The following is a 21,994-nucleotide window of genomic DNA, read 5'->3' as shown; positions in this document are numbered from 1 at the left end:
TGCTCAGGGATGGAGCTGGAGCCACCCTCGCTCCCTGCTCTGCCGCAGGCAGCCAGGGCCACACGCTGGAGCTGCACTCAGAAGGGAGGCTGCCAGCTGCCCCCAAGTGTGACATCTTCAGGCAGAGCTGGTGCTGGAAATGAGCACCAGCTCACCATGTTGGGCTGGTTTCCATCAGCAGCTCAGCACAAGGCTGTGCAGCTGGTACCCCTGGTCCTCATAGGGGGATCGACTGCATGTGCAGGTGTGTGCAAGCACCTTCAGCCATGAACACACCCAAAAGACTCACCACTAACCAGGTAAGGTCCCAAAATACAGGTTTTTGGAGGAGAGAGGCACTTTTGGAAGAGGAACAGAGAACTGGAATTGGGCAAGGCAAAGACTCACAGATTTGTGCTGTGGCTGAATGGACATCTGGTGCTGCCTCCTCTGGTGCTATGGCTGCTAAATGGCATGAGAAAAAGTTTTAAAAAACCCCTTGAAGGTGTTGGTGTTTTGTTGGCAGGCTCAGTGTTAGTCTGATCCAATGTCCTGGAACAGAAAATGGTTTGCTTGCTTCCAAGGCAAGGTGTGTTGGGGTTCACTTACAGAACTTACAGAATGTGTGTGTCTGTGACTTACTGTAACACAACCCATTCCAGGGGTGCTTTGGGCACACCTGGCAGATTTCTTGCTATTGCAGGAATGCAGGACTTTGCTAATGCCCGCTCTCTTACCACCAGACCTTGATGATCTTGGTTAGTTTTTTTTTTTTTTTTTTTTAATATTTAGCTCACAGGAAGTACTGAGAGGTGCTCCATGGTCTGCAGGGTACAGGAAGAAATGGATGAAGATCTGCAGGTCCTCCTGGACTCAACACTTTCTGGGTGAGCTGGTCCCTTCCCAGTCTGTTCCCTTATTCCTTCCAGCAGGTTTGGGCATGTGCAGCTGCCAGAGCAGCCCCAGGAGATCCCTGTTACTGCAAGAGCTATAGACACACTCTGACCCAGGGACGGAAAAATGAAGAACTTGCTCTTAGGAGCTGCTTTAGATACCAACAGAGGAGAGGGAACTACTGACCCAAGGCAAGAAAGGTCTAAGATATATATACTCTTGCATACCTTTGTCTCAGATCAGGAAATATTGATGTGCATAAATAAATATCCCATTAGAGACAAGACTGAAGCAAAGTTTTAGGGCTAGGAAGTTGAAAAGGTTGAGGAGCTGGGAATTCAACTCTGGTCCAGATTTCCAAACATGTTATTTGGATCAAAGACCATTTCAGTTTCCAACACAAAACATGCCGTTTGATTTTGTTGTTGTTGTTGTTGTTGTTATTGATGATGATGATTTTCTTTTGTTTGTTTGTTTTGGGTTTTTTTACCTTGGACTTCCTCTGAGGCAGAATAACATAAACTCCATAAGCCATCTCTCATTAGTATGGTGTCCACAGGAGAAGTATTGGTAGAAATACTGACTCGTGTTTGCTCTGACCAAAATAATCTTTCTGTATCAAGCCCCTTAAATATTTGCAGTTCTCAGAGTCCCAGTGCCTGCAGGACTGTTGATGGCTTCCAAACTGTGGAGGAGCAGCAGACAGTTTGTCCCTGCATGGAGGCTTTCCCTGCTCCCATTGCCACTGGCCTCCCCCCATGCACCCAGCATGCAGTTAAGCTTCCACTTGCTGCCCAGTGCTGCCTTTTTCTCCCTGGGAGAGGAGCTTAACAGCCCTTAACATTACAAATACATTTTTTGCCTGTTTTTCTATGCTGGATATGGCATCAATTGCTAAGGATGGTGATTTAAGCTACATTGTCTTTACAAGAGAAAAAGGCTTGAATAAGGGATGGCAGCATTCTGGCTAATTTAACTTATTCATTAATGCTCGGAGTCCGTTACTAGCAACACTACCTCACAGTCTCCTGCAAAGCACAGGAGTCTGTTATTCCCATTTTACAGCAGAGGAAACAGATGCAAAGACCTGCCCAAACACAGGCAGCAATTGCAATCTGGATTAAAGTGAAAATGTCCCTGAAAACGAGTTCCTGTCTCCAGGGAGATATCACTGGGCAGGGAAAGCTGGGAAACTCAAGGGGATGTAGCGTGGGACCAAAAACAAGAGGTGTGTACGATTTTAAATGCTTAAGGTGACCTGGCCAAGCCAGAAACAAGGCTCAGCAGCTCATGTCAGCCCAGGGGAGGGTGGAAACATGGGGAGTGCATTCTGTAGCTCAGTGGAGGACAAGAACAGCATGCTGGCAGGCTGTGCAAGAAATGCATTGTGAACTGGCTCTTGCAGCTGTGAGCAAGACAATAAGGATGGTAAAGCATCATCTAAGTCTTCACATCCAGCTTTGCACAAAGAGGGAGCTCAACTCAGGCCCCTGGAATCTGTTGGCTCATGGTTTGAATTTAGCTCTTTGTGTTTGAATGACTTCAGGCAGAGAGGGAATATAGATTGTCCCAGTTCAAGAGCCAAATTCACCTTTTCCCTGCTCAATTTCAGCCCCTGAGCTATGCAGTACTTCCATCAGGGTCTCTGATCGTAATTTGCAGGGCATTCTCAAGGAAGCCCCAATTTTCTTTTACACTTGAAGGAATGATTTTCTTCCTTCCCCTGGTTTTTGTTTTTGTTTTTGTTTTTGTTTTTTTGTTGTTGTTGTTGTTGTTTTCTATGCCATTCTCTCTCCTCTAGGTTCTTCATGTCCCACTGACTCCTGCCAACCTTCTTCCCATGTATAAAAACCTTTTTTCAGTGGATATACATCTTCTCATACACCAAAAGTAGGAAGGATATTCTTCACTTAGGGTTGTGTATGAGAGTCACACAAGGCTTTATTCGTCCAGCTGGTAAACTTTGGCATCTCAAGGACTGGGAGGGGAACCTACTGCTTGTTATAGGGCTCTCTTACGTGTCCACAAATCAGCTTGTCTCCTATTGCTCTATTAATCAACTTGGTCTCTTTAGCAAACCAGCAAGGTTGCTTTCACATGTACCTGTGATACATATTTACTGAATAATCACTATCTAGCACCTCATTGAGGCCTTGTGGACTCACACTCTTTAGTTTAGCATAACTGTATCTTTACCTGTGACATATTTTTTCCCAGCCATTGAGAAGTCTGCATCGGTTGTGTCAAGAGCATTTATTGATACTCTTGAAGCAAATCCCATCAGTTGAGCTATGAGAGCACTGTCCCACAGCTTGCAGTCAATGCTTGCAGACACATTAGGAATTCAGGTAGTCTCTCCCGTTGATTATTACAGACTTCAGCTGGCCATCCTCTTCCACTTCCTTTGTCTCCTGCCCATCCTCAAAGATTTTCCGGGTGGTGACAGTCTTGCCATTGATCACTTCAGTAGTGGTTATCACTGTTCTGAGACCATATGGCCCAGATGAGTTTTCAGCAAAGAAGGTGGTGGGGTGCCCGCTGGAACAGAATGAATTCCGTTGCACAAACGGCTCCCTGGGCCTTCCTCTACTTCCACTGCTGGTCTGCCAGTTCTCACCATTGATTCTGATGTCAAAAGGGTTCAAGAAAATACATGAAAATGGATACATGCCTCCAAAGAACTCGTCTTGATGGGAGAATCCATGTTGAGGGTCAAAGAAGCTGTTATAACTCGTCGGAGTTCTCTCTCTGCGGATTCTGATCTCATCAAGAGACTTGTCATAAAACAATCGCTTCTGAGGGTCGGACAAAGTCTCATATGCTTCAACAATTTCTTTGAATTTCTTCTCAGCTTCCTCCTTGTTTTTGGGATTCTTATCAGGATGCCATTTTAGTGCCAGTTTGTGGTAGGATTTCTTGATAGCATCCTGTGAGGCATTTTTTTGCAGTCCAAGGACCCTGTAGTAATCTACCATCTCAGAGGACACCTGGGGTTGTTTGGAAGCTGCCTGGTTTTCTCTCTCCTACCAAAGCTGATCAGCATGCAGAGGGTAGAGAGATGTTCAGCCCACCCCATGAGCTGCTCTGCCCTGCTGCAGTGCAAGGACAGCAAGAGCTGCTTGACCACAGACATTCTTTTCAAACCTGTTGCTCACAAACCGTGAGATTGTGACCTCAGAGAGGGTTCAGCCAATCCTGGCTCTGTTGTCCTGACCACATTCCAGGGTGAGTTGGTTGTCACTGGCCTTCTGTTTGTAAATGTAGATCATGCACATGATGCTGTAGCTGCTGGATGTAACTGTGCTGACACAGCTGTGATGCAGGAGTGCAATAGAATCATAAAATGGTTTGGGTGGGAAGTAACCTTTTTAAAAGGCCATCTAATCCCTGTCCCCTGCCATGGGCAGGGACTACTTCCACTAGAATTGGTTGCTTAATGCCCCAACCAAACTGGCTTTGAACACTTCCAGGGATGGGGCATCCGCAGCTTCCCTGGGCAATGTCTTTCACTGTTTTACCCACCCTTATGACTTTGTCAGATTACTTTTTGCCTGAACCCACCCTGCAGTGGGATTCTCAGATACACAGTGTGGGTTCGTGTGCAATCCAGGGAAGTGTGGTGTAGTCAGGTCATATTATCCATGGGACATAATTCCCTATGGCAGCAGTTATAGGGAAGCTGCAGTTTGGCTACCCATAGTTCAGAAAGAGTGTGGATAAATCAGAGAAAGCCCAGGGAAAGCCCATAGAATGTGACTAAGGGATTGGAAAATCTGCTCTGGAGTGAGAGACTTGAGGAAAGAGTTCAATGCCAGCAAGAACCTGCATGGGAACAGCAATTCAGTGACACAGGATCTTCAGGCTCCCAGACAAAGCAGGTGGAAGGTATCATCAGCAAAATTTAAATTCAAAATACATTGCACATCCTTTTTTTGAAGGTAGCAAATCACTGGAACTTCCCCATGTGGCCATTTTTAAACCCTGAATGGGATTTTTTCCTAAAATCAAGATTAGATGGACATCATATTTCTGAAATTATAGACAAGCCTAACCCTTTCAGAAGAGCCTCATTTTCATGTTGGTAGTAAATTAAATTCCCAGAATTACCAACCTTAGCCTCTGTTCTATGTGCATTTTTGGATACCTGTCCCAAGGTGTGTATGCATGTACAACAGGGATGGCCCAGGAACTTGACACAGGCAATCGAATCTAGGGTCATCCTGCATCTGTTTCTATTCCTTGGATTTGCCATTCTGGTGGGAAATTCAATATCCTCAGAGGGAAACATTGCATGAAGAAGATCTCCAAGGAAGTGCCAATAATGAGAATTCATCTGTCTGTAACACAATGTCATAAACACCTACTAATAGCAGCATATGTTGCAGATCATTGCCCTCTTTTCCATTATCCCACACTTTGGGAAGAAGTCAGGAGCCAGCCAGACCAGAGAGCATGTGCACAGCGTATGAGCTGGCTGCTGTCCTGACACACAACTGGGGGGGGGGGGGGCTCTGAAAGCAAGGGGCAGTCATGGCAGCCTGGAGACAGCAATATCACAGAAGGAGGAAGGCAACTGAGCTGACACATGCTGGGAGAGGTATTTGTCCTGCTGGTGTTCTCACTGGTCGGTGATGGGGCAGCAGCACAGAGGTGCTTGCCAGACTTGGGCAGCAAAGGTTGCTGCAGGGCCGTGCAGGTCTGGGGGCTGGAGGAGCTCATGGTCCTGTGGGCTCACCTCACTGGACAGATCTCAGCTTCTGCCCCCTTTGGCACAGAAGTCTTCTTAATTACAGGGAGGTTGTGCCACACGAATTATTTTTCTGCTGGATGTTGTTTGTTCTGTAGAAATGGCAAAAGTAATCTGGGCCCAACAGCAAGCTGCTGCAGCCCATTTGAGCTCAGAGGGCTCTTTGCATTCCCAAAACACCCTGAAGTGGTCTTCTACACTGAGGGGAGAGCTAAGACTTGATCGCTCACTTGGACTGTAGTCTTACGCTTGAAATCTTCACAAAAGGCACTAGATCTTTAAGGACTGTCCATTGGACTTGAGGGTGATCCAAGCTTACCACCCACAAGTCCCCAGCAGCTTCTAGCCACTGCCAGCACGGTCCTTTTGCAGATGCTTGGCAGAAATTTCAAGAAGGATTGCTGTTCCTACTCTCTATTACCCAGAAGGGGAAATGGGACATCAGAAAAGTCTGTTGGAGAGGGTCCCAGGGCTGTTATCAACCTAGGGGAGTGGGGCTGGGCACGGAAGGGAGGTGACTGCCTTTTGCTGTGTCTTTGCAAAGCGTCTCTTCCCCTGCCTGCTTTTGATGCTGTGAGCCCATCTCAGACTGGCTGGCGCACTGGGTTATCTGTCTTGGATTTAGTGCATCCTACCCAGCTGAAAAGTAAGGAGTGTTTTTCTCCTGTCATCCCCAAACGGAGGATGCTCACTGCCTGTCTGTCTGCTGCCTGCAGCAGGCGTCAGTGATTAGCAGCCATTCAAGACAGGCCACTGCTGAGGGCCAAAAGGGTCTGCAAGGAAAAAAGAGAGGGTCAAGGAGAGGTAGGGAGAAAGGGAAATGAGACATGCACACATCAAGTAACTAGACCCAAACTGGCCTGGCAGCCCCATCCCTAGAAACCAAGGCTTTGAAATGAGAAATGTTTTTCGTATCTTAAATCTCAAGTACAAACAATAAAAGCCCGCCCAGACTGTGTTCTTTGAAGAGAAAGTACGAGTGACCTGAACAGTGGTTATCAGCAGCGTCATTAAGATAAACCCTTAACATGATTTAAAGCATCCGAAACTGAAGGCAGCACTTTCAGATACTAACAAAATGGTCTGACATTGGGGATGAAAATCAATAGTAATCTGATGTCACTAAAAATACTCAAAAGTGTCCCATGGCTGATGGAGGTGAGATTAGTGTAAATATTTGTATTCTAATCAGTGGCACGCGAGGGCTGGAGGCAGCCTTTCTGTCTATTTAATTAATGGAGTGGCTTTTTAAAAGGATCCTAATCATATGTGATTGTATCTGCTTATCAACATTTTTGCTAATTAGATGATATGGAGGCAGTCACTCTGCTAATTCCCTCATCCAAACAGCATATCCTGCACAGATAAAGTACAGTCTCTTTTTAATAAGAAACAATCATGAGACAGACTAACCTTAATGGTGCTTATTATCCGAGGATCTTTGGGATTTTCTTTTCTACCCGCCCCCTCCTTCCTTTTCCTTCATTCTTCAGTATGCCAGCTGGATGTGGATGTCCCCCCTGGTTCCCCACTCCAGGCACTGCCGTGTCCAGCCTTCTCTTCCCTCCCAGCCAGACGTTGGATCTGTAAGGGCAGGGATTGTCAGCCAGGTCAGGATGGGGAGCAAAACAGAAAGCACCATGTAGCAAAATGTCCCAAACTTTTTCTCACCCAGATGACAGGTGATCGCAACCATGCAGCCCCAGTCCCTGATCTTGCTCTTGGAACCCCAGTGAGCCCTGGTCCAGAAAGGAATGAGTGCCTCCAAGTTGTGAAAAAAACCTTTCTATTACTATTTTGATTAGATTAATATTAGGAAAAGTTTCTTCAAGGAAAGGACTGTCAAGAACTGGATCAGGCTGCCCATCAACCAGCAGTGGTTGAGTCACCATCCCTTGAAGTATTTAAAAGCCATCTGGTTGTGGTGGGTTAGTGGTGAGTTAACGGTTGGACTTGGTGATTTTAAAGGTATTTTCCAACCTAAAGAATAATTATTATTATTGTTGTCATTGTGGTCTTTTCTGTTTTAAAAGGATCTGAGGGCAGAGGAGGTCTACACAAGTGATTTCTCGTCAGCCCTGTTGATTCTGTGACAAGGCTGGGCTCCTTTTATCTAAACCAAGTCAGAGACATTTGTTCCAAGTCCTTTGACTATCCAAACAAACATGAGTCGAGCTTTGCTCCACCAGTCAAGCTGTCATTAGAAGGCTCCCTGCGGGCCAGCCCTGCTGGGGGTGACGCTGTGCTCGGCCTTGGAGTGACATTCCTGGGGATGATGGCCAGGGATGGGCACGCTGGGCCCTCCTCCCACTGGGGCAGAACAGAGGAACCTGCCTGACTTCAGAACAAGACTGAAAAATAAAAAGAAAATTTGCCCTGAAGATGTCTCCTCACCTCTCAAAATACAAGTGCAACACCTAGGTAAGGAGAACCCAACCTGAATGTGTGTACCTCCCATCCCATCTGGGTGGAGCACTGGAGAAGGGAAGGTGCCTGGCGCTTATTTCAGGAGGTCTGGAGTTTGCCTGCTGTTTCTGCAGATGTGATTGTTGAGCAGAAAAGGCTTAAACTACATGAGTTCCCCACTCTGAACAGGAGGGAGCATCAGCATGTCCTGTGCATTGATCCCATGCAATGGGCTAAGCACAGAGGTTGGATCTGGGATGGGACATGGGGTGGCTCTGGGGAGTGCTGACTGCAAGAGACCCCCAGAGGCTGAGACACAGAGCTGGGTCTGTTTCCAGCTTTTCTGGGACTCAGGATGGGGCTTAAAACTAAACCAAGGTTTAGGCAAGAAGACAACCATCTCTTCTGAATGGTAGTGGGGAAGGGCAGGAACCTCAAAAAAACATTATTTTTTGAGATATGAAGACAAAGAGGCCTGGTCCTCTTTAGTGGAATCAAGAAGGAACTTGGAATGTTTTTTATGTTAGATTGTGCCCCATATACAGGGCTGGACCTTGCTTCAGTCTTGGAAAGCCCAAATGCTATTGTTACTGATGTCCATGGACTCTGACCCCAGCAGAGCTCAGAGCACTTTGGTTTCACTGACTGGATCATCTCCACGTGTCATTGGCAGTATCCTCTCCAGACATGGCTGTGCTGAAGTTGTACTCAGCAACACGGTTGGCTGGTCCTTCCACCACCCCTCTTTGGCATGGTCTCTGGCCCTAAATCCTCTCCATGTAACACACAGGAACTCATCCAATATTGACCACTTTCCCAGAGGGGCTTCCTGCTGCTTGTTCCATGACTGAGAGCTACAACTTGAAAAGAGGAGAGGCTTCTGGGGCAAGGATTGCATTGCAAGCCGTTGAGTCCTGGGGCTTAATGAGGTACTGCTTATCAGCAAAGCATGCTTATCTGGAGCCCGCCAGTGTACCTGCTCCAGCCCCATCATGAGTGAACATGTTTTACCACCCAGTTGCAGGGAGCTGGGAGCACGGTCAGATGGCACAGTTCAGCTGATGTGTGGTGACTCCTGAAGCCACAGCAACTATATCACTTCACAACATCCATACATAGCCACAGCCTTGAATCTTCGCAGGGAGAGAAAGGATGATGAGTTACTGTTCTGGGATTTTCTCCCTGTTTCCAGTCAGTGGGAAGTGGTATGTGGAGCATTCATTTAATAAACCAGAGGGGAAAAGCTGTAGATCAGCTTCTCATTATTTCAGTGCTGGCTCACGCCATCACTTGGGTTTGTGCCTGACAGTTCAGTGTGTTATTTGAGGCCACTCAAGCATTCTGCAGAAATGATGCCACCCTCTGAAAGTGTGAGGTTCATCCAAGCAGGGAAGGTCTGACTCCATTAGTAGGTTTATTGGTGCTTATTTCATCTCAGTTTGAGACCTGTTAATGAAGAAGGTGCTCAATTTGCAGACTAGTCCTTGTTGAGAGCCAGCTCTCTAGCAGAAAACCTCCTGGAGATGTTTTACTGCTGTGGACCTCTGAAGCAAAGCAATTCTGTACAGGTAAAAAAATGCACCAGTGGTGCTGGTTTGCAGGGCAAGGGGGGAGTCCTCAGTGGTACAAGGCTTAGGTGAGGGTCCTGGTGATGTGCACACAGACATGCAGGAGGGATGATAAGTGTTTGTGCCCCCATATTTTATAATATAACCCACATCCAACAAGGGGGACCTGGGCAACCCAGGTAGCAGGTGAGGGACTGACCAATGACTTTAATGGGAATGGGAACTGGGTAAGAACACTGAAGCCATCAGCAAGTGTGTTCTGGTCCTGCATGGGCACTTTGTACATAGGGCTGACGGGAACAGTGAAATTTCCACACTGCCTCAGCAAAGGTTTAGTCTGAGTTTATTGCTGAGATTAAAAGACTGGAGAACACAAATTGTAAATGTGATGACTTAAGAGCTCATAAATTCAGTATACAGCCCCATTCCAGAGAGCCTGCATGCGGTGCAGCCACACTGCCTTGGGCTCACGAGCTTGCCCTTGCTCCCATTGCTCAAACCCACGCCCTGCAGGGAGCCCTTCTGCCCTGCCTGGCTCCCAAAACGTTGCATATGTGTGTTGTGTGTGTGTGTGTGTGCACAGATGCTTGGAAACAAGCACACACTGGCCAGGGACCCTGTCCTGCCTGAGCACAATGGGAGTTTGCTGCTTATGTACAGACGTGGACACCCTGCTGCTGCTTCAGCCCAGAAACCAGCACTAGTGCTGGAGCTGTATTGGCATTCACTGCAGGGAGGGAACGAGTGCAGGTCCTTGAAGATGAGCTCCTGGGAGGAGGGACAGTCCCCCCCTCACTGAGGAGCCACTTGCTTGCATTTACCTGCTGTCCAAGTGTCCTTGCTTGGTGCTTGCAGGGGCTCCATGCTCTTACCCGTGTCCTTGTGTGTGGGCAGCAGGGGTTGCATGGCCACCTTGTCCCATACGAGGAATCAGTCAAAGCAGCATCACTTCTTGAGTGGAGAATGCCAGAGTGGGAATGATAGAGCTTTTAGAGAGCTACACAATACAGAAGTGTCTCCCCCAGTTTTCCACTTATCCCCCATGTGTCCCCTACCCTGGGGCTGAGGGCTTGAGGAGAGCTTCTTGAGCAGGGCTTAATGTGTCAGGCTGATTCTGAGGTGAGTTGTGGTTGGGTTTGTACAACTGGGTTGCAGCTGTCACTCAGCTGGTCCAGGACAAAGTTCCTTGATAAATTGCCTAAGTGTAGTGAGCACCTTTGGCATTATGTGCTTTTCCATCTTTTTATAGGAAGATGGAGAGTTGGAAACCAGCCTGCTTCTAGGATTCACCCAGCCCATCCCAAAGACATGGCTTTTGGTCTGGGAGCCCTTATGTGAGGATGTAACACCCAGTGCCAACCTGCTGTCCTCCTGAGGGCAGAGCTGATGACATACTCTGAGCAAGGAGAGGTGGGGACAAATCTTGGGAGAACACCAGAAGATGCAATGGGGTGCTTTTCTTCCCAGCCCAGTGGACCAAGCCCTCAGCACACAGTAAGCATGAAGGGGATGGGCTTGGCAGTGGGTTCCCTGTCCTTGCACAAGTGTCCAGGGGTCAGTTCTTGGGAAGGCTGTGCTTTGGCTGTCTCAGGGTGAGCCTCAGACTGCTTTTGGAGAAACAGTGCCCTGCAGCCCCCTGTGCACAGGCCCCAGCCCCAATGGCATGAGTGGGGCAGCACTGAGGCTCCTCTGAGTACCAGGGCTCACATTCAGGGTCCAGCACAGGGGCCAAGAGCAGCACCTGCAGCAATGAACACCAGCCTTTCAGCAAAGACAAGTCCTCGAGTTCCTGACATGTTTCTCTGAATGCTGTTTCTCCCCAACAGCATTGCTGGATGTTTCCCATCTCCCAGGTCCAGGCCCCGAGCACACAGTTTTGGCAGTGTTTTGTCTCAGAGATGGTTCTGGTCTGCAGGGGCAGCCATAGGTGCTGAGGGTGGTATTTGGTACCCCTGGTGCTAGCTCATTTCTCGGACCTTCTTTTACTGAATGAGGAACAGAAAAGGGAGAGGTTGGGTTGGTTTTTGGGTTTTTTTAAATAATTTTTAATCACTGTAACACCCACATTCCTGCTCTTTTGCTTTTGCAGTAGATGTAGCACTCTTATCACAAGAGCCTGTGCAGATGTAGGGCTGTGGGTGCCTGTGTGCATGGCTGGGCAGAGGAGGCTCAGGCTGCAAACCCAGAGGCAGAGGTCCTGTCTGAGCAGACTCAGGAACACTCTGTGTATATTGGCCAAACCACGCTGCCTTTTCCTACCCTGGCTGGGCTCTATTTGGCAGTTTTGTGGTCTGCCAAAAGTGTCTTCCCTTGCTTCTCTCCACCCAGACCCTTGAAAACTTTGGAAATTCACCTGAAATATTTGCCATTCCTCAGCACCCCGTATGTGTGACCCACCAGAACTGTCCTTTCCCAGGACTGGGCTCTGAAGGCAGAGCAGAGATAACATTTAACAGGCAAAAGCAGATGAGGAGGAGATAAAGGAATAAGGGGAGGGAGGGGAGGAGGAATGCAAAGGTATGTGGCTGCATGTTGTACTGTGTTTATGCATAAACAGGCTCGCTTATCGATATCCAGATGTAAGCAGGGTGCAGGGTAATATCTGCCGAACAATAGCGCGGCTCGGCTGGAGGGGCGCTGCCGGAGCCTCCCCGGCAGACGCTGCCGCCTTATCAGGTTGCAGCAGGCGCTCGCATCTAATCAGGGATCTGAGCCCCGTGAGCCGCACCCGGGGGTTCGGAGGCTCCTCCAGTCTTCAGCCCACTCTGCTCTCTGAGGGGAGAGGGCAAGAGGGGACAAAAGGGGCCAAGCATCTCCGGAGGTGAGACTGGTGTGTCTGGCTGCCTCGCTTCGCGCTTTGGCAGGGATGCAGGAGCTGGTGCTGCCACCACATTTTGGCAGGGGTGGCACCGGGGTGACACTTAGGAGCCCTTGCAAGGAGGGAATAGTCTGGCCAGAGCTGCAGCAAAGCACTGGCTTTGTCCAGCCTGGAGCAGAGAATGTCAAAGGACCGAAGCAGCCACTTTAACCCCATCCTCTGTGTTGCAGCAGGGCAGGAGTTGGCCCTGGGGCAGAGCGGGCAGCCGGGGCTCTTTTCTCTTTTATTTTCTTCTATGTTTTTAAAGAAAGCCACCAGAGCAAAGAAACTTAGAAAACCTTCTTCCCCCGCCACTCCCTAGCACCAAAACGCAATGGCCACTGATCTTAACGCGGCTCATAACTGCAAACAGCGCTGGAACTAATTAATCTGACAGTGCCGCGGCCGCCCGTCTTCTTCACCAAAATCAATTAAGAAACGCACATTTCCCCTTCTCCTCCATGCACAGAGGAGCAGGGGCAGAAGGGAGAAGGGGCAGCCAGGGCTGGGCGCTGCTTTCCCAGGGCATGCCAGGGCTCGGGATGGGGAGCGCCGCCAAGGGGGATTCACAAGGTGGGGGAGGAACGCTGCTGGCTCCTCACAGCAGGAGCTGGGATGCTCCCCGGGGACGGGGGGCGGTGGGAAAGCTTGATTGCCTCACGCAGCCACGCTGTGCCGCGTTCCTCCCTCCCTGAAGACCCCTGTGAATTGTCATTCCCCGCCAGAGCAGAGGGGGAATTGGCCATCGGGCTCTCGGAGCAGTTTTTATTTGCATGGCTGATGAGGGAGAGGCAGGTGGGAATTTCGGCGCTGTTTGCTTGCCAAGCAAGAGCAGAGGTGTGCGTTAAAGAGGATTCGGCGAGAAATTTAGGGAGAGAAATTTTGCATTTTGTGGGAGGCAGTGGTAGGAATCAGAGCGGGGTCTCACGCAATTTTAAGGCTCCTGACCCCGGGGCTCCTTGCCCAGGCAGGTAAAGGCAGGGAGTGTGCCAGAGGGGCTGCGGCTCCTCTGCCCCGCGCCGGGTGTGCGGTGGGAGGGTCTGAGCTGGGGAGGTGTATCAGCATCGCACTGCTTCCCAAAAACCCAGCAGGGGTGGGACCCCCCTCCGCGCTTGCTCTTCTGGTTCCACTTCCAGATGGAAAAGAAAGCCAGGTCTGGGGTAAATGTGTTCAGTGATAGCAGGGCTTTGGGAGCACACGGCTCCCCAAAAATGCTCTTTTCAGGGAAAGCAAGACAACTGCTCTTAAGTAACAGTAGTGAGACACCTGGCCAAGCTGGGTAAAACCTCTTGAGCATTATTTCTGTAAATGCCTCCATTTGGCCCATATCACCTCCTCCGATCTCTATTGAAATGCCCTTCTATTAATAAATAACTCCATTCTCCATTACCCCATCTCCACAGCTCACGTTGAAGTAACTGGGAATTTGGGTTTGGTTTTTATAGACATTAGAAATAGATTTTATCTTTATTAAGGGTTCTGTCTCCGCCACCCCAACCTTTGCTCCATTGCACAGGGAACAGCAGTGGCTGGAGCAGAGGAAGCAGGACCCTGGGCTGAGCTCAGCAAGGGGAGAGGAAGGAGAACCTCTCCCTGGCTTTGGCCGGGGCAGAAGGGGTGTAAAAGGGCCAGGTTCTTCCCTGTATATTGGTGACCTGTATGGCTCTATAGCAAGGTGTCAAGTGCTTGAGAAAACAAGGGAGAAAATGTGAATGAAGAATGTTTAAAACATTTTGTATCTGAAAGATTTAGTTCTCAAGGGTTTATTTGTTTTGCTTTTGTGGTGTCTTGGAAAATACCTATTGGGAAGCCTCCTGAATACAATTGTAGTGCTGAGCCACCACATGAATTTGGGGAAAGTTTTCTTTTTCTAGGCCGTGGGTTGCAAACAGTCCCTGGAAAATATTTGGGTTTTAAGTGAATTGGTTGGCTGTGATGGGGCAGGGAAGTCACAGGACAGCATTTTATGGCCAGCTTGGACAGCAGCATGGTTTCTGGCATGGAAACCAGTGCATGTAAATTAGAATTGTGGTTTCCATGAATACTATCATATATGGATTGGAAGCTGATTTTCCAAGAGCTGTCGTGCCAGGAAAAGCTGTGCTCTCACATAGCCCCAGGCAGCAAACACAAGTGACACAAACATGGTGAGGGTGAGTTCATTTACAACTGTGACTGTTCAAGAAGTATTTCTAAAATTTGCCTTCCCTGCTGTTCCATCCCCCCTTCCTCCTCCCCCTGAGCCATGCCAGAGTGAGCTGGGAGTTTGGTATCCAGCCTCACAGCGGCTGCTGCTGGGCTGGCGGGGCTCGGCGCCACCGCCGCACCTGGGCGCAGGTAAGGCTCCAGCAGGGTGGGGACTGGATTCCTTCCCGGCCCCTCTCAGCAAACAGCTCCTGCCCTGGAGCCCTGCGTTCCTCTGCCCTTATCTCCCTGTGCAAGGCAGAGCTATAAATGTTATTGGCCATGAAGTTATTCATCCCCTTCTAAGTTACGCATATGCAAAACTGGCTCTCCTCCTGGAATGGGAGTCTCCATACCAAGAGTGGGTGTTTGAAGATTTTTTGGTTTTTTTTTTTAATAAAAATCTCCAAGAAAGAAGCATATTAACATATCGTAATATTAATAGCACTGGATCTGTATTAACCTAGTTATATATGTTACCACAAGTAAATAACCACAGCATTTCTTACCAGGTAAACATACTGTAGCTCCAGGGACAGCTGCACTGAGGTGCAGAGCAACAGCCCAGCTCATCTGTGCAGTTGGCAGTGGAGACAATAAGGAAGATGTTGAGTTGGGACATAGGTCCTGCCTTCGTCACAGGCACAACTCGTCCCCTTGCCATCCCTGTCCCAGGGATGTGGCATTGGTCCTGCCCCTGGAGTGCTCTGCAGCCACACTGGCACACAGCAGCCTCCATCCCAGCTGGATGCAGTGGCATTCTTACCAGAGCAGCCCACAGTGGTGGGAGCTGTCAGCAGAGACCAGAAACTCAGAAGACCCCACTGCCTTCTGGGAGTTCATGAAATTCCTTCTGGTTCATACCTGCTGTTGTTTTAAAGTCATAATTTTCTGAAGAATGATTCCGTTCAAGAAAGAAAGGAGCTATTTTACTTTACTGATAACTAGGAGAATTCAATTATATTTAAAGGGATGGGAGATCTGTCTGACATCTCTCTGACCTCTGAAGCTGGAAGAAGCCATTGCCCCATTTATGGCATGCCTCCTATTTTATTAGACTCATGCACGGGCTGTATCAGTTGTTCCCTGTTTTTCCCCCATTCTGTTGATGGCTCAGACCAAGATCAATGCTTTGAGCCAGCTGAGCCTGGAAACCTCTGGATCATCCAAGCAGCAGTTCCCAATCAGCCCCATCCCCTTCCCTACTCCTGCTGCAGGGCAGCCCTCTGCAGAGGGTGTGGGAGTGCAGCTGTGTGGGACAGAGCTTTTCAGGGAAGCAAATGTGAGACCCTGCACAGCTTCTGTCCCACATTTCAACTTCCGTGGCCCAGCATCAAACATGTCACTGCAGCCTGAGCCCTCGTGGGCCTGATGGAGGAGCAAAAAGAGAGGGCTGGAGGCAGCAGATCCTAATCTTTATTAAATAAGAACAAAGCTTATGCCGGCTAATGAGAAAAACAAACTGATGAAAGATCCAGCGAGCTCCTCAGAAGGACACAAAGAAATTCTCTCTGAACAAGAACAGGCTAAAAATATTAGCTAATATTTATTTTCCTGGCAATGTCTTCACAGGCTCCAGATTGGATGCCGCTTCTTTGGGGATTGGCATGGCAGTCACAGCGGCTTCAGGGGAGGGCACTGCGAGCTCTGCGTGACACCAGCCTGAGTCAGGGCAGGAACAGCCAGGACACGAGAGCACAAACTGTGAGATGACAGCCAGACCCTGTGCACCTCTGCTTCTCTACAGGCAACACAATATTCACCATTGCTTTATGTCCATCATCTTGTTTGGAGCCAGTGTGTAAATGCCAGAGATGCCACAGACACTTTTCTCCAGTTTCATTTCCCTTCTCAACACGGGCTGTTGTGCACAGGGTGCCAAGGCTTGCAGTGATGCTGAGCATCCTCTGCATCATGGCTTCAGACACACCAGGGACAACTAGCTAGAAACTTGGGGCACTAGTTGTCTTATCCAGAGCCCACAAAGTTCCCCCAAAAGAAATCCATGACCTGCTGGCTTTACCAGCCCGTGTCTCCTCCCTGCAGCAAGCAGCAGCCTAAGGAGCCGTCATCAGCAAAGGTATGGGTGTCATTTGCAATCAAACCCAAAACCAGGTGAGGATGCTCTGATTGCCCATGTAACATCATGAATTCCAAAGCACAGACCATGCCTGGGGAAACCATCAGGATGGGGAGGGCTGTGGGAGGTTGTGATCAGCCCAGCATGCACGGTGAACCCCAGTGAGCAAAGCTGCACCCATGCAGGGGTTTGCAAAGATTCAGCCAGCCCAGCTGTGTTGTGTCTCCTGCCCTTGCCACTTCCCCTGGGCCCCCATTAACCTCTGTCCAGCCCATTATCTCCAGAAATGGGTGGTGGGAGGCAATGCCATTGCTGTGCTGGGTCAGACCACCCAGCCAGGACATGCAGCTGTGGGGCTGTTCAGAAACCAGCTCCCCTTTCCTATACGGGCTGAGCCCCAAACCTTGGTACTGAGTACCCACTGAACTTGGCTGAAAATGTCACTTCTGAAGGAAAAAGCAATGCAGCAAAAAGGCCTGCAGTTCCCCCTCTGCTTCTGCCTTCACTGACCAGGAAACTTCAGCCTCTGTTCTTTTAATGTACTGTGGCTGAACTTGTTGCCAGCAGGTCAAAGGAAACATAATTTACTGGGGCTTTGATTCATTTGATACAGTTTAGGGTGAAAAGGAGGAGGGGGTGGATAGGAGAGGAAGGCAATGAGTGGTGGCAGGGAAGGAAAGAGTTGCCTGTTTGTGTGGGAACAGGATTCGTATGAAAATGACAGAACCATTTTCTAGCCAAGAGGGCTTTAGCAATACCGAGAGCATTTTGATCAGAGCAGGGGCTCCCTGTGCTGGGATTGGCCACGATGGGCAGGAGGCAGCCTGAGCATTTGTCTGGAGGGTGCTTTTTGTCTCTGTCACTGATGAGTAGATTGGCAAGGAGAGAGGGTGTTTGTATTCTGTATTGCCTGGAGAGTCCTTCTGCTGCTCAGGCAGGACCATGGGATGGTCAGAGTTCTCTTCTGGCAGCTAGCTCTCATCATGTTTGCATCTCCTTAGCACTCTCCTCATCTTAGACCCTTTACCAGCTCCACCATGAGTTTCCCTGCCCATTTTCCTGCTGGAAGGCTTGGAAGAAACAAATGGACCCACATGGTTCTACAGGGGGCTTTTTTCTAGAGACACATTAAAGGCACCAATTGTCCTACCAATGTTTGGAGCATGAAGAACTCACAGGCACAAAGGATGGGGTGAAATCAGGGGAGCACAGCCCTTCCCTCACATTGCTTCTGGCCATGCTTTTTCATGGCAACTCAACTCACTAGCCTTGTCCCCACTGGTGCTGTGCAACCCACAAAATATTGTAAAAATATTGCAAAAATATTGTAAAAATATTGTAAAAATATTGTAAAAACTCCCACTCTTTACCCTGCTCACTCCTCTAGTCACCACCATCAGCCTTGCAGAAGTCAGGGGCCATGCTGAGCCTCTTGATGTAGGTTTTCCTTCAGGCACCTCAGCTTTATCTTGGCTATTGGCTTCAGGACAGGACTAAATGGAAAGCAGGAGGCAGCAGCTTTTGCAGAGAGCCCCTCCTGATGGCAATGCCTTTGGGTCACCTCACTGGACTGAGTGCTCTTGGACCAGTCTGATGCTTTCAAACACAGATTGCTTCCCCTTTTTTGTGGGGGGAAAAGAGAGGAAAAGGGCAACATCCCATGTGAGAACTTAAATATTTTACTCTCCTGCTTTTGTCCTGACTGGCTGCTGTTTACACAGGGGTGAAGAGGCCAGGAGGAAGCAAAGCGATGTGGCTGCTGTGGTTTCAGTTCTCACTCCACCTTGCTACTGAGAAACTGGACCCGTGGTTTGGTTTGTGGCTGGGGGGGAAGAGGAATGGCCCTTGGATCTGATCCCTGCTGGGAAGGCTCTTTCAGTCCCACAGAGGCACCAGCAACACCAACGGGGGCTGGAGAGAGAGGAGAGAAAACCAGCCCCCAACAAGCCCCAGTCCAGCAGCTCAGGGTGCATTGATATTCCCCGCAGAGGCAGGGGTGTAAATTCACCACTATCTCCTCAGAGTTTGCAGTTTATGCCATTCATTTCACATAGATGTCACTACTGCCTTATGAGCACTCCTCCGAGCCAGCCGCTTAAATGGACCCAGTGCATTATAGTAATGGAGTAACTGTATAAAAACAATGAAATCCAATCTCTTTAAACTGATTTGATGTCTGCCTGAACCACAACATTTCCTGCTAATGGCTTCCTTCATTTTGTAATCATGATCTCCACCTGATCAGATTACAGCTGTTTTTAATTACAAAGCTAATAGAGTTTGTAGGCAGTGTCAGGCAGACAGCGCATGCCTGGGGTGGGCACAGGGTGGAGTGGAGCTGGTGGGGCTCTGGGTGACTGTTAACACACCCAGATCATCAAGCTGACTGTCAAAACACTGGGAGCAGGGGGCAACAGTGATATTTTTCAGCATGGAGCCAATCTGCTGCTCTCCAGGTCAGTCTCTGTGACAGCAGACAGCCCTGAGTTGTGCTCTGCTCCATGCTCTTGCCACCAGGCCAGGCACCTGGTGATGCCCAGAGCATTCATGGGATGTGTTGGTGCTCCTGCAAGGCAGGTGGCAGGGTCACAGGGAGGCATGAGAAGGGCAAAAAGAGATCTTCTTGATGATGGAGTATAGAAAGAGAAAAGAACCAGACCAGAACAAGAATGCATGGTACCATTTGACTTTGGCAACTGATGGGGCAGGAAGGAGGATTGCAGATAACTGACAGTGGAAAAAGCCCTGGAGATTGATGTCTTGCTTATGGCATTGTGCAGTCAGCTGCTGGGTCTATGTCCTTCTCCTCAGCCCAGGCAGAGAAACCCCAGGGATTGTGTCCACAGCACCACCCTGTCCCCACAGGCCCTGTTTAGTCCAGCAGTTTGTTTGTGTATTGATTACTCCATCTCTCTGGGTAAGGCACACAGATCAGCATAGCTGCAGGGAAAGGAGAAGTTTGAAAGAGCTGTTTCCAAGCTGTTTGTATCCAGCAGACCATGTGCATGCACTACAGGTGAGCTCCAGTTTGACTCTAGTGGTGGAAAAAAACTGTGTGTGCTACAGTAGTGCTGGGTATCTTGTGTTGATGTTTAAGATTCAGCTTAAAGAGGTTATGTTCAGTTGAAGCTGGGTGACAAGTCTTGGCAGAGAAACAGCAGCATCTCCCTGTCATACCTCTCTGTCCTGCCACATGAACCTCTTTCCTGGGCTGGTGGAGCTACTCTTGTGTACCAGAGCATAAGGCCAGGCAAGTGGCACAGCTGAGGAGCCTGATTACAGGCTGGGGAAGCAGGGAGCAGGCAGGTGCAGCACCCCAAGGCAGCCCAGCCCCTGGGAGCGTGTTCCTGAGCAGCAGGAGTGCCCTGCTCAGTTCACTCTGTGCGGGAGGTGCTCCTCCCTTGCTCTTGCCATGCCAGAGCTGCACATGTCAGGTGATGCACCAGCTTTGTAAATGATTTAGGGTCCACATCAAGAGCCCATCAATTATGTACCCTGGGACTTAATTATTTAGCTTGACAGGAGTCTCTCCCCTTAATTTCATTGTATTCTCAGTCTCCCGTTTCACTGTGGATGCTCTGCTGGGAAGGGTGCACTGTTTCTGATTCTTCTCTGCTTTGCTCAAACTCATCTGTTTTCCCCCTTCCCTCAGCAGATGAGGAAAACGAGACCCAGACATGATTCCAGGGCAAGGTGAGGGTCTGGGCCCTTGCACCATCACTGCTGTGCTCTTGAGCAGTGTCAGGGACTGGACTCTGTCTAAATGAGCAAATTTAGGAGGTTTTGGGGGTGCTGTAGGTGAGACGGATGCTGGGATGGATTTCTGTGATTTCTAAATGCCTTTCTGACAGCTGGTCACCCACCAACAGACAATGAAGTGAGTTCCTGCAGCCCTTGCAGGTGCTCCCTGGCAGCAGGGGATCCTGCCTGGGGTGATGCCTGTTAGTAACAATGAGAGCCATCAGCACATGCCATCATTCACTCCTCTCTTGCTCCCTGCTCTTTTCTTCCCTTCCATCTCTTCCTTTATCTGAACTTTTAAACTTCACGTCTGGTGCAGTTTTTTGCAGTAACTCAAGCCTTTGAGAATTGTTAATGCTGGGCTGTTTTCACAGCAACATTAAATGTGCACTCTAAAAATGCTGAGTATCAAGTCAGTCACTGCTACTGGGTTGTGACAGCCACAGGAGAGCTGAGGTGAGAGCAGTGGTCATGCTGGAGGGGCACAGCTCAGGCAGGCAAGGCCCTGGATTTGACAGGATTTCCTCTCCACACCATCTCCTTGCCATATCTTGGTAAGTTTTTAAGCATGTTTATTTTTCGACCCTCAAAAACTACCTTTCCCTAAAACAAATAAAACTAAGACAAGGAGTCTAGGATTTTAAAGCAACCCTACAATAACAAAGCAGTGTGTGCAGATCAGTTGTCAGCAGCAACCCTGCAATAACAAAATAATACACGCAACCCTGTACAACGCTGAAACAACCACCACGAGGCATGCGAGGAAGGAAATATATTTTCCAGTGTCGAGCTTAACAAGACTTTGTTCTGCAGTAAACCCAGGGGTCAGAAGGGGGATGTGAGGACCAAAACACCTTGAGCAGTGTATCTTTAATGTCACGCAGCAGGCAGGGCTGTGGGACACGCGGCGAGCGCCACTTCGTTAGCGCGGGGCTTAATCGTCTGGAAAAGGAAAGGAAAGCGAGGGTTTGCGATGGAACAGGAAGTTCCCTCAAATCCTGGGGCCTTTGAAGAATTGTCAAAGGAATGAGAAGTCTGAATGTTTGAAAAGGCTCTGGGTTGTGGAGCCAGAGGGGGCAGGGGGACACAGAGAGGGAGGCATCAAGCACAGACCTTCTCCAGACCCACACTCTGCTCTTTGTTCCCCTTTTCCTTTTTTTTTTTTTTTTCTTAAATTATTAGAAGTTTTTTTCATTGCTTATTTGTTTTGTCTCTCTCACATGCACTTTCATAGGCCAGCAAGAATTTTTGTACAGTTTCAGCAAAGTCCCAGTCCTACACCATGGCATTGCTGGTGTGGCATTTCCCACACCTTGCTGCAGAACAGCACATGGAAGTAGCTCTGTGATCCAGGCTCTGCTCATGCATGACACACTAACCATTTTTTTGAGGAAGTGTTTAGGGAGTTTGAAAAGTTCTGGTTAGCTGCCTTTTTTATATTTTTTAATTAGTTTTTTTCTGCTGCTTCTATTTTTTGGGTGTGGCATTTCTGTGCAGCTGCAGGAGCACACAGGCAATGCATCCACTTCTCCTAGTGC

At 49.0% G+C, this 21,994-nt stretch overlaps 1 protein-coding gene and 1 long non-coding RNA gene across 3 annotated transcripts in view; one reads left to right on the top strand and one right to left on the bottom strand.

Annotated features, from left to right (window-relative positions):
• Positions 1 to 3,209: 3,209 nt before the first annotated feature.
• On the bottom strand, positions 3,210 to 3,848 carry DNAJB8 (DnaJ heat shock protein family (Hsp40) member B8). The gene has a single exon (XM_063164305.1). It carries the CDS (start codon positions 3,846 to 3,848, stop codon positions 3,210 to 3,212), a length of 639 nt encoding a protein of 212 aa, XP_063020375.1.
• Positions 3,849 to 12,276: 8,428 nt separating this feature from the next.
• The window catches only part of LOC134422560 (uncharacterized), a 28,217-nt gene continuing 18,499 nt past the window's right edge, over positions 12,277 to 21,994 (top strand). For both annotated transcript variants that reach the window (XR_010028842.1, XR_010028843.1), the window contains exons 1-2: positions 12,277 to 12,415; positions 16,208 to 16,715. This is a non-coding gene — a long non-coding RNA (uncharacterized LOC134422560). The remainder of the gene's footprint in view (positions 12,416 to 16,207; positions 16,716 to 21,994) is intronic.

This window comes from Melospiza melodia, chromosome 10 (assembly GCF_035770615.1).
Source record: "Melospiza melodia melodia isolate bMelMel2 chromosome 10, bMelMel2.pri, whole genome shotgun sequence".
Classification (NCBI taxonomy): domain Eukaryota; kingdom Metazoa; phylum Chordata; class Aves; order Passeriformes; family Passerellidae; genus Melospiza; species Melospiza melodia.
This window is presented reverse-complemented; position numbering and strand designations above follow the sequence as displayed.

Coding starts and splice junctions, on each gene's coding strand:
- DNAJB8 (XM_063164305.1), bottom strand. CDS start 3,848: ATGGTAGATTACTACAGGGTCCTTGGACTGCAAAAAAATGCCTCACAG.